General features: G+C 43.2%; 1 protein-coding gene across 1 annotated transcript in view; it reads left to right on the top strand.

The window, feature by feature from the left end:
• The first annotated feature begins 1,019 nt into the window (after positions 1–1,019).
• Edem1 (ER degradation enhancing alpha-mannosidase like protein 1) overlaps positions 1,020–11,752 on the top strand; it is a 29,315-nt gene continuing 18,582 nt past the window's right edge. Inside the window, exons 1-4 of the mRNA XM_076841050.1 lie at positions 1,020–1,804; positions 6,855–6,927; positions 10,160–10,263; positions 11,532–11,703. Coding sequence (XP_076697165.1) covers positions 1,287–1,804; positions 6,855–6,927; positions 10,160–10,263; positions 11,532–11,703 — 867 coding nt within the window. The 5' untranslated portion in view covers positions 1,020–1,286. The remainder of the gene's footprint in view (positions 1,805–6,854; positions 6,928–10,159; positions 10,264–11,531; positions 11,704–11,752) is intronic.

The raw sequence follows: 11,752 nt of genomic DNA, 5'->3' as shown, positions 1-11,752 counted from the left end.
TCCTAAGAATTGCCAAAGAGGGCTGGGGCTGTAGCTCAGTGGCAGGGCACTTGTCTAGAATGTGTGAGGCACTTGGTTCCATCCTTAGCATCACATAAAAATAAACAAAGGCACTGGGGAAAAAAAAAAAAAGAATTGCCAAATAACACTTTTCGTGGTGCTGGGCATCGAACCCATGGCCTTGCACAAGAAGTCTACCACTGAGCCACATGCCCAACTTCAAAGAACACTTTTTAAACACATTTCCTGGTCCCTCCGTAAGAACAGGCTTAAAATGGGGTCATGGTATATGTTTTAGAAGCACCACCAGATTATAAGTTAGGGTGTTGCACTAAAGAGTAGAATTTGAGATATGGTTTTTGGCAGGTTGAAATAAAGTGTAGCATCCCACCCCCCACCATCAACTGACACTCAAGTTACAAGTCCTGCCTTTGATATGCGAAGTATTCCTTTAATACTGAAATGTAAGCAGATATCAGTAATCCCAGCTACTCCAGAGGCTGAGGCAGGAGGATTCCAAGTTCCAGGATAGCCTGGGCAATTTAGCAAGACCCTCTCTCAGGCAAAAGAAAAAAATTACAAAAGGCTGGGGAGGTGGCTCAATGATAGAGAACCCTTGGGTTCAATCTTTTGGACTGCAAGGATATGGGGAATACCCCCCAAAAACCCCCGAAGTCTTCCACTCCTTCCTCTTTTGCTTCACCACTTGTAACACAGACCTGGAGTGGCTTTCTCCATTTCCAGCTTGGACAAACGTACAGTCACTGAGTCTAGCTCTACCCTGGACCGAGCGGGTCACACGGCTACGTCTCCGTCCGGCATCCTACGGGCGCTCCCGTGCCGCGCTCCCATTGGCTAGAAGTTCCCTCGCCTGGAGCCCGAGCGACCCCGGCTCGCCACGCCAGCCAGCCGGACTGTGGACCGCCCAGGGGGCGGGGCTTGAGGATGGGGCGGGGCCGGATCTCGGGGCGGGGCTTACTAGTGGGGCGGGGCCTCACGACTGCGGACGACCTGGCGGCCTATGGCGCAGGAAGGAGCCCCGGGCCGCGCCCCGCGAGGCCGGGCCCGGGCCGGGCCAATCCCGGGCTACCGGGCGGGCGAACGCGAGGCCTGGTCGGCCAGGCCAGAGAAACTGAGGGTGGGGGACAATGGGCCAGTTCCTGGTGCGTCACGAGGGAGTTCCTTAAAGGGGAAGTGAGCGGGACTACAGGGCGGACGCAGGTTGCGGTGGTTGGCTGGGGAGGTCCCCAGCGCTTTAAAATAATGCCCGCGGCGGCCGCGCGACCATGCAATGGCGAGCGCTCGTCCTGGGGCTGGTGCTTCTCCGGCTCGGCCTCCATGGAGTGTTGTGGCTTGTCTTCGGGCTGGGGCCCAGCATGGGCTTCTACCAGCGCTTTCCGCTCAGCTTCGGCTTCCAGCGCTTGAGGGGCCCCGACGGCCTCTTGTCGCCCGCCTCTGGATCCGTGGGCCGGCCCGGGGTCCCCGGGGGTCCGCCGGGGCCGTCGTGGCTGCAGCCGCCTGCGGTCGGGGTGGCGGCCGGCCGGCCGGGGACCCCACGGCGGCCCGCGCGGGGCGTGTGCGACCCGGCTCACTGGGGCTACATGCTGGGCGGCCGGGGCTGCGGCCCGGACGAGTACGAGAAGCGCTACAGTGGCGCCTTCCCGCCGCAGCTGCGTGCCCAGATGCGCGACCTGGCGCGGGGCATGTTCGTCTTCGGCTACGACAATTACATGGCGCACGCCTTTCCTCAGGACGAGCTCAACCCCATCCACTGCCGCGGCCGGGGGCCCGACCGCGGGGACCCGTGAGTAGCCTGCGCCTGCCGGACGCCCGGGGCCGCGCGCTCCGCGGGCTTCCTTCGTCCTCGCGGCTGGGTGCAGCCCTCCGCGCTCCAGGCCCCCAGGGCTGCTATGGCCTTTAGGGTCCTGGGGGGACCCCTTCCAGGTTCCTGGGCTTGAGGGTGCGTGGGTGGACTGGCGGCTCTTCTCTTTCTTGGTTCTACGCGACTCTGCGAACTTAGGGACAGAGGTCCAACACTTTTACTGATGGTGATACTTAGGACCAGAGACCGGAAGGGACTGTGGCAGTGCCAAAAGCTGGTTTTGGGGGTGGGGGGGAGCTTTGGATCTTCCTTCTCAGATGGATACGTTGTCTAATGAAATCTGTATACTGCCCTTGTAAATGCAGCTTCAGAAGACCCTCCTCCCCACTTTTAATTAGATTGCCAGACTCAGGTCTTCTTTATATAAAAATGAAGCGTTGATTCCTGGAAAGGACTTCTTGAAAACCATCCGGTGAGCTGGAGGCAGTGGGATTCCAATGTTTCTCCCTCCAGGGGGACTTCTTAGTCTGAGTTAGGTGGGAGGAGAGAAATTCTGGCCAGATATGGGGTCTGGACACTCAAGACACTCAGACTCTGAATTGGCTGTCAACCCCACTGCCTTGTACCGCTCCACAGATGCCTATCTGGTGGCTGTCGTGGCTGCAGCTGCCAGTGGCCTTCAGGGAAGGTCGCCCAGCCCTCCCCATTCACTAGCCTTGTTTGCTAAGGCAGACCTTAAGAGTCCAAGAGGGCAGCACACCCAACTCCTCCTCCCTGGAGCGGAGAGGTGTGCAGTTCCTGGGGACCCTGTTAGGCAGGATAGGTGACTGCCTTCCTGTTTCCCTGGTCTTAGGTTGGAGCTGAGGAGTTGAATTGCCCAATGCCTGGACACCACATATGGGTTCCTTGGAACACGTGAGGCCTGTGTTTTCCTTGGAAAGCAGTGGAATCCAATTTTTAGGTTCTAAGAAGGAAGCCTATACACTGAAGAGTTTTACAGATGGTTTTTATCTACACATCCACGTCTGAATTTGCAGTTTGATAGCATGATATTTAGTGTGGCAAGGAGGGCACATCCTGGGCCTTTCAAAAACTGTAGAAAACTGATGAGTAATTTTTCTCACTTAATCATATCAGTCTTTTTTACATATGATTGTATTTACTATATCAGTTTGAGAAAAAACTATTAAATTTTGAAAAAATACTGGTAGAAGTTAATACTTGTAGGAATTAATGAGTTATTTGTCTTAACCAGAGGGGACTTTATTATTATAAATGTATTTTCTTTCAAGCTCAACTTTTTTTTCTTCATTTATTTTTGAGAGAATAGCTTCATTAAACTTTTGCAAAAAATAAAATAAAATAATAATGCCTAAAGTCCCTCCAGACAGTTATATTTAATTTATCTTTTCTGCCAGTTGCTGCCCATATGCCTACACATTTTTTATATGGTTGCAGTTAAAATGTGTGTACATATTTTGGATCTTAATGGCATTTTCTCACCAGTGCTCATGGTATGGCAAGAAGAGGAGAGCATTTTCAGGAAGTGCCTTATTCTCTCTCTCAGACTGTTTCTCAGTCCTTTTTTTTTTTTTTTTTTTAGAGAGAGAGAGAGGGAATTTTATTATTTATTTTTTAGTTTTCGGCGGACACAACATCTTTGTATGTGGTGCTGAGGCTCGAACCTGGGCCGTACGCATGCCAGGCAAGCACGCTACCACTTGAGCCACATCCCCAGCCCCTCTCAGTCCATTTTTAACACTTTATTTGGGAAACAGTTTAAAGGGGAATTGTGACAATATGTTCCACTGGGAATATGATGGTCTGGATAGTGAGTTGATGTCATTTTAATATTTTTCTTAATGAACCTTCAGAACCTTCTGGAGCATTGGGAGCCCCTCTTCAGCATAGCATGGTGGTGGTTGATTTGATGCTCTGGTCCCTGTGGCATGATGTGTGATGTAGGCTTTAATTTCAGGCAAAAGTCTTGGATGAGTCTTTGGTTGGACCATTCAGTGGTGACTTGTGTGAGTTGAGGTCAGGTTGCTTTTAGACAGGTATGTTGTTGGAAAGATGTGTTGGCTGATGGTATTTGACCTTTTGATTGGTACACATTTGAGGAGGTGGAAGAATTCTGGGGTCATGTGGCCTCGAGTAGAGCCTCACACCACTGCAGTAGAATGAAAAGGCTTATTTTCTATGTTCCCCTTACTTTTAGCTCCTCTTGGGCATTGGTGCTTTGCAGGAAAGTTTAGAACCCCAGCTTTATCATTCTGGCTTGAAACAATAGGGCACATTCACATCCTCCACACAAATCTATCATAAATCTTTCAGGTTTTTTATTTATAATTTATTTATCTGCTTTTGGTGATACTTAGGACACTACCACTGAGCAACATCCCCAGCACTTTTTATTTTTTCTTTTGAAACAGGGTATCACTATAGTTGCTGAGGCTGGCCTGGAACTTGTGATGCTCCTCCTCAGCCTCCTGAGATGCTGGGATTTACAGGTGTACGCCAACATGCCCAGCTTGCACACCTTTTTTTTTTTTTTTTTTAAATCAAATGTATTTTCATGATTTTTTCAAAAAAGTAGGATGAACTCGCCATTAGGATATTTTATAAAAAATACAGAAACAAAATGTGGATGCCTAACGTGTATCTTTTTTGTCATTCTTCCAGGCTTGTCTTGCCTGTCTTGCTTGACAGGGCAGGGTCCCATGGGGATTTAACACAATGTAAATAAAACCTCAGTGCCTTACAGAGCAAATTTTTCTATTCAGTTATAGATCACTATGCAGAATTAGTTCTCACAGTCCTGATTTGTATTAGAGGGTCCAAATTCAAGAGTTTCTTTGAATATGTTGGATGTTATTCTTGTAATCCTGTGAATGCTCACTGTAAATTCAGGCCTTGAGCACATGACTTTTCTTTCTCCTCGGTTATATTGCTATGAAAACAAAAAGCAAATAGCAAATGAACAAACCAAATTTTGGCCCCCAAATGACTAATTATTAGGTATCCCTAATTTAAGATGTTCTCTTCCTCTCTTTAAAAATCTATTCTCTTTCACAGGCAGTCTAGTCTTCTTTGTGTATTGCCATTGAGCTGTGTGAAGGTGACAGATTAACGCAGTTCTCAGAGGCTACAGTTTTCTCCATCTTTTCTGTTTCAAGAGGATGTGTTTCAAAAGTTTCCATGTGGGGTGAATGCTGTGGCCATTCACTCATGGAGAGTCTGGTTGTGGTTCAGCCAGCTGTACTGGGAAGATGTATGCTTTCACCTTGTGCTTTGAGTCCTTGGTTTGAGGCCCTTAAGAGCTGTCAGGTGAGACTAGACTTTAACAAGAGTGTCTAAAGAACAAGTCCACAGTGTAAGCTGCTGGCAGATGGAATGATGAGAATTTCATGTTCTCACACTTTTTAAAGAGAATGTATATAGAAATTATTTGTTGGAAAAGAATTTTATTTTTATTTTTATTTTTTTTATTGGTTGTTCAAAACATTACAAAGCTCATGATATATCATCTTTCATACATTTGACTCAGTTGGGTTATGAACTCCCATTTTTACCCCAAATACATATTGCAGAATTACATCGGTTACACACTCACCTTTTTTACATAATGGCATATTAGTGACTGTTGTATTCTGCTACCTTTCCTATCCCCTACCATCCCCCCTCTCTGGAAAAGAATTTTAAAAGTATTCTATTGAACATGGCAGATCTTTTTTTGTTTAGTTTAGTATTGGGGATTGAACCCAGGGTTGCTTTACCACTGTGCTACCTCCTCACCTCTTTTAATTTTTTATTTTGAGACAGTATCGCTGAGTTGCTGAGGCTGGGCTTGAACTTGTGATCCTCTTGTTTCAGCCTCCTGAGTTGCTGGGATTATGAGTGTGCTCCACCACATTTGGCCTAACATGCCAGATCTTTAAGTAGATTTGTCTAACTAGAGTGGAGAGAAGGAACCACTAGGGTTATTGCAAATACATTTTTCCCCACTGTGGCTACTCTTTTATTCCTCTCAGTACTGGAGTTGGAATCCAGCCAGCCTGGCATATATGCTGGGAAAGTGCTCTACTGCTGAGATACACCCTCAGCCCCTTTTTTAATCTTGAGACTCTTAAGTTCCCTATGCTATCCTTAAACTTGCAATCATCGTGCCTCAGCCTCCCAAGTAGCTGGGATTACAGGTGTACACCCTCTTATCAATTATTAGTGGCTGGCATTATAGCAAGAAGCTTTTATTTTATTTTTTAGATGTTGGGGTTTGAATTTGAACACAGGGCCTGGTGCATAGTAGGTAAATGCTGTACCACTGAGTTATACCCACAGCCCTGTAGTTGGTTTCTTATTGTTGCAGAATGGAAAATTTGTATTGATTATGAAGGTGGGAAGTTTAGCAGAAACCCCATCATATGACCTACTTATGATACTTAATTCAGAAATTACACATTCCAGTCCATTACAAACAAAAAGAATAAAATACCTTCAGCTACAGTATCAGTATTACTCGTCTATCCTTTGGTCATGTGAAAAAACTGACTTCTTCATACTCTTTTTACCACTAACATCTCATCTACAGACTCCCCATTATTTCTGTTAATTTCGAGGGGATATCTTTTAGCATGAACCAAAGCAGGGTTTGGGGCTCTTCTCTGTTTTATTAATTCCTGATGATTGTGAATTTAGAGGATTTTGAAGTTGGACAGGATCAAAGAAATTTTGTGTGGTGAGCAAATTAACTCAGAGAGGGCAAAGGACCCTTGTTCAGTTTCCTTACTTCCTGTTGAGTTCTCTCTGCCCGAGGACTGTCCAAGAGAGTCTTCTAGTTCTGTGATTCCACTCTACTTACAGGCATTATAGAAACTCTTGCTCTTGAGATAGAAAATCTTTGTCCTACCAATCTATTCACAACTAGTGTCTGAATAAATAAGAATTGCTTGCAATTTTCATTTCTGATGGGTGTTTAGTTTTATGGTCTTTTTTCAAATACCTTTGCTTAATTTTAATTTTACTTACTTTTCAGTTCAAATCTGAACATCAATGATGTCCTGGGGAACTATTCTTTGACTCTTGTCGATGCGTTGGATACACTTGCAGTAAGTATTCAGCCTCTTTTTTACTTGAGATAATTAAGATGTTTTGGAGTTAACCCCATGTTCCCCCTAGGATTGAGAATTTCAGGGAACTTGATACTTAAAAGCTTTGATGGCTTTTATTTATTTTAGTGACCTGTATGGAAATAGCAAAGGGTTGAAGGGTTGAAGGTTAAATGACCGGGGAAGCATTGCTCATCTTAAACAATGAAGAACTATATGATTGTTTTATAGAGAACCGGTTTCCCCCATTTCCCTGCTTTTTCTCTAAAGGAATTCATAGACAATGTCATTGATATATATACAGTTTCTGGAATCAGTAATTCAGGAGTAAAAGATCTCAGGGTGGACATGTTCCTGAAGTGTGTTTGTGCCCTGCTGCCAGCCCACATGTGAGGCCCTGTCTGTCCTCACTCCTCTTGTTGGCTGGAGATTACCCATTCCAGTCCTGGACTGCTCTCGGGTGTTTGTTTCACCCTTTCCGTTGGTTTCCCTCATTGACTCTGGAACTGGAAACCTGAACAGTTTTGTGACACAGGCGGCAGGCCACAAGCACTATGGGCATGTTGTCAGGTTATCTGTGTGCCTCAGCTGCCTCATGAGTACAGTTTCCCAGGGACTAGTGCAGCCTAGCATTGTTATAAAATCTCCTTAGTGATGTTTTTAAAACATCTTTTTTCAGCCCAGTGTGGTGACTCATTCCTGTAATCCCAGAGGCTCTGGAGGCTGAGGCAGGAGGATTGTAAGTTCAAGGCCAGCCTCAGCAATTTAGTGAGGTCCTAAGCAACTTAGCGAGACCCTGTCTCAAAACAAAAAATATAAAAAGGGCTGGGGTTGTGGCTTAGAGGTTAAGTGTTCCTGGGTTCAATCCCTGGTACCAAAAACAAACAAACAAAAAGCCCAACTCTTTTCTGTCATCCATCAAAACTTTACCATTAAAAAATTCTCATTACAATGTAGCTCAAATTCTATATTTAATAATTTATTTCTGGTTTCTTTTAACATACTTTAGAAAAGTTTAAAGCTTTCTATTAGGAGTTAGAATTGGGTAATGCTACCTATGTTTGCATTACAACTCTTCTGTATTTTGCTAGTAATAGAATTTCTAGAATTTGGAAAGAACTGAGAGATCACTCTACATTTTCATTTTATTAGTGGCAGAAATAGGATTAGATCCTTGGTCTAATAGGAAGTCTGGGCTCCTGGATTTCCTTCTGCTAGGCTGTAGTTGCAAAGCAGTTTAGTTTCCCAGTATCTCCTGAAGTCATTGCTGCTCCCTTTGAGTCATCCACCTTCACTGATCAAAATGTGCCCAAACAAGTAAGTGTGGCCTAATTAGAGCAAATTGTTGAAGATACTGGAGGCTAACTCAGCCTAAGAGTGTTGGTTTAAAAATGAATGCTCACTAAAAACTTTTTTTTTAATCCCTAATGAATCTTTTATCCCCATGATCAATACATACCTTATCTCTATCATTTGCAGAATTCTCCCTGACACTTGATAGTATCTGGTACACTGTAGAAGTGCAAAGTTTTGTTCAAAAATGAATTTCAACTAACCCAATATTTCCCAGCAAACATTCCAAGGATATATTCCCCAAAAGAAGAATTTTGTTCCTAAATGAACCAAAGAAATTCCGCGTCTGATTATTGAAGACCCATGTTGCACATCAGTATTTCAAAAGGCTCTGAGAAGTCTTGCAGTAAAGAAACCTATTTAACTCTCATCCAGTCCACCTTTCCTAAGTCATGAGTGAATGATTTTGTACACTGGTAGCTATCTGACTAAAGTGGCAAACTACAATATGGAATTCAGAGGCACTGGATTTCTTCACCATCCTCTGCTTGGGCTGAGATCATATCAGTACCACAGCTGCTCAAACATTGTTGCTGGGGAAAATCTGTAAGGAAACAGACCCATTTCTGTGGTTTTCATTCTAGAACATCCGGCCTTTAATGTGTTAGTGTTGTAGGCTGATTTTTTCAGGTGTTATAGGTTGAGGTTTTTTTTCTTTTGCTAGCATTTTAAATAGGCTGTAACCGATGTATTTCGGCCATACTCAGGTTTGCAGGGGGTAGGGGGAAGCAGTCCCTGACTGTTGAATGCAACTCACCACATTGATTGCATAATCTTTTAAAACGAAAGAACTGAAAGCCAGAAAAGAAACCTCTGTACTTGCTTTGACATTACAGCAAATACAATGAGGAGAAAAAAATGTGTAACAAATCATTAGGGCTAAAAAGAAGACATACTCAAAGGCAGTCGTATCTGAAAGAATTATTTTTTTTTTCTTGATTTTTCATTGTGATATATGTGTGTGCCCTTATGATGTCATTATAGTCTTAATATTGTCATAAAATTTTCAGCAGAATTCAGTTCAATTTTATTTCCATTTAGGTTAATGTATGAAGTTTTATGCCCAATTTGCACTAAATATAGGAGAGCGTAGCTGGGTCTGACATAACTATACACCCCAAATAGGAGTCATACTTGTAGATAACTTTGTAAAATGGATATAGAAGGCTTTGGGTTTAGCTCAGTGGTTGAGTGCTTACCTAGCATGGATTCTGTCCTGGGTTCTGTCTCCAACACCCCTCCCCCTAAACAACAACAACAACAACAACAACAAACCCAACAACCAAAAACCAAAATCATGAACATACAGCTGATTATTTGTATGTTTTGTTTATTTCAAATGTCATTTGTTTTATGCTGTGCTTCAAAAAATATTCCCACTGGTTCTTAAAAGTGTTCAGACATCTGGACAGAAGCAACAGGTTCAATCAGTTTTCCAGATGCTTGGTCTCCTGGAAACCAAGCACCCAAGCTGTGGATTTATTTGAGGAGCAAAGAGAAAGTCATATTTTTGTTTCTTTAATTTTCTGATTTATTTTTACTAATCCCGGAAGCTTTAGAAACGACATCTCTTGCATGTTAAATAGAATCAGACTGAAGCTGGAGAGAGAGAGGAGTGGGAAGAGGAGGAGTGCCAGAGATCCCAGGAGGAAGTGTTTTCACAGTTTTGCCATTTGGAGCTAGGACTTTTGAGTTGCAGGAAACGGGCTTGCCATCTGTCCCAGAAGATTTGTGAAAATAACGTGCTTTTCTCCCTTTTGTGTTTCCACTCCCACAGTGGCAAAACCACATACAGTACAGACATTTAGATGAAGTGGCCCAGATGCTGCCTCCGTTTCATTTCAAGCTGCTATAATGGTTTGTGTTCCTCTTTTTAAAGATAATGGGAAATTCATCCGAGTTCCAGAAAGCAGTCAAGTTAGTGATCAACACAGTTTCTTTTGACAAAGATTCCACCGTCCAAGTCTTTGAGGCCACAATAAGGTAATAAAATGCATTAAAGGCTTCTTTCTCTGTGTGTGTAAGGAGATAAATTCCCTTGAGAGTTTTCCAGCCCCAGGATCCAAGTAGAGAGTCCATATAGATGTTAGGGTGCAGTCTGTGTTTCTCGTGTTCATTTTAGTGTTTATCAAAATCGGAACAGTTGATTTTAAAGTAATCACATTGTAGACTGAACGGAAAAACAAACATGTTTTCATTGTTGTGTAAGATGGGTGTCCCTCTAGTGCAGACTCTCGTGGTTTCCCTCTTGTCTGGTCTCATTTCCTTCCTTCACTTTGTCCTAGGAAAATACACTCATATTTCTAAAGGAAGCGAGAGCTTTTCATCTCCCCCACCCGCAGAAAACTACTGTTTGTTTGCATTTTGGTTTATTTCCTTCTTGTGTGTTTCTTACTAATGTCTCTCTTTCTCTCTCTTAAATGTATTGGAATCCTGCTCTGTAGCCAGTTTTCTCTTGCTTTCTTTAGTTTGAAATATCTTGACTTTTTTCTATTTTCCTATTTAACTTAGACTTTTTGAAAATCGTATTACTATGTGACATTTCTGGTTTCTAGATGTAATGTTTATTTAAGATTAAAGTTACAAAATCATTTGTTCTAAAAAAAGTCACAATCCATTGGAATGAGACACTTGAGGGTCTATAGGGACATAGATCTAGGGTGGTGCCTCCTGTGTCTCAGTAGGTCATTTTCCTCTATGAAGTTCATCAGAGGTCAAACTATACAAGTTACCTGGTATTTGTTGTCTTACCTTTTTCTGTTTCTTATATGGCTAAATTTTCCCCCAAGTGAGTTAAATCAAGAATAATTTAATAGTACTGATAGATAATATGTACTTTGAGAACAGTTAGCATACACCCAATTAGTACAGACTTTTTCTTTCTTTTTAAAAATATTTACACCTTTATTTTATTTATTTATTTATTTATTTTTATGTGGTGCTGAGGATCAAACCCAGTGCCTCACATTTGCTAGGCCAAGTGCCCTACCACTGAGCTACAGCCACAGTCAGACCTTTTCTTAATGTGCTGTGGTATAGGTGACCAAATCTGATGAGTGACTCCCCTTTCTCCCTGTCAGTAATGCTGTGAACTTTGATTTTTAGGGCTGGGAAGGACTTCAGGAGGCCATTGAGTCAAGTCAGCTCAGTGTCCATAAGGAAATAGAGAATTCTTCTGTCATTTTGAATTGGATTGTTTGCACATATAAGAAACAGTATTTTATTTTATGTTTTGTTCTTCCTGCAATTAGGGTTCTGGGAAGCCTCCTTTCTGCCCATAGAATAATAACTGACTCCAAGCAGCCCTTTGGTGACATGGCAATCAAGGATTATGATAATGAATTGTTGCACATGGCCCATGACCTGGCTGTGCGGCTCCTTCCTGCCTTTGAAAACACCAAGACAGGGATCCCCTATCCTCGGGTAGGTAGACTGGTTTGGCCTTTTGTGGTTGACAACTGACCATTTTCCT

This window comes from Callospermophilus lateralis, chromosome 20 (assembly GCF_048772815.1).
Source record: "Callospermophilus lateralis isolate mCalLat2 chromosome 20, mCalLat2.hap1, whole genome shotgun sequence".
Lineage (NCBI taxonomy): Eukaryota > Metazoa > Chordata > Mammalia > Rodentia > Sciuridae > Callospermophilus > Callospermophilus lateralis.
This window is presented reverse-complemented; position numbering and strand designations above follow the sequence as displayed.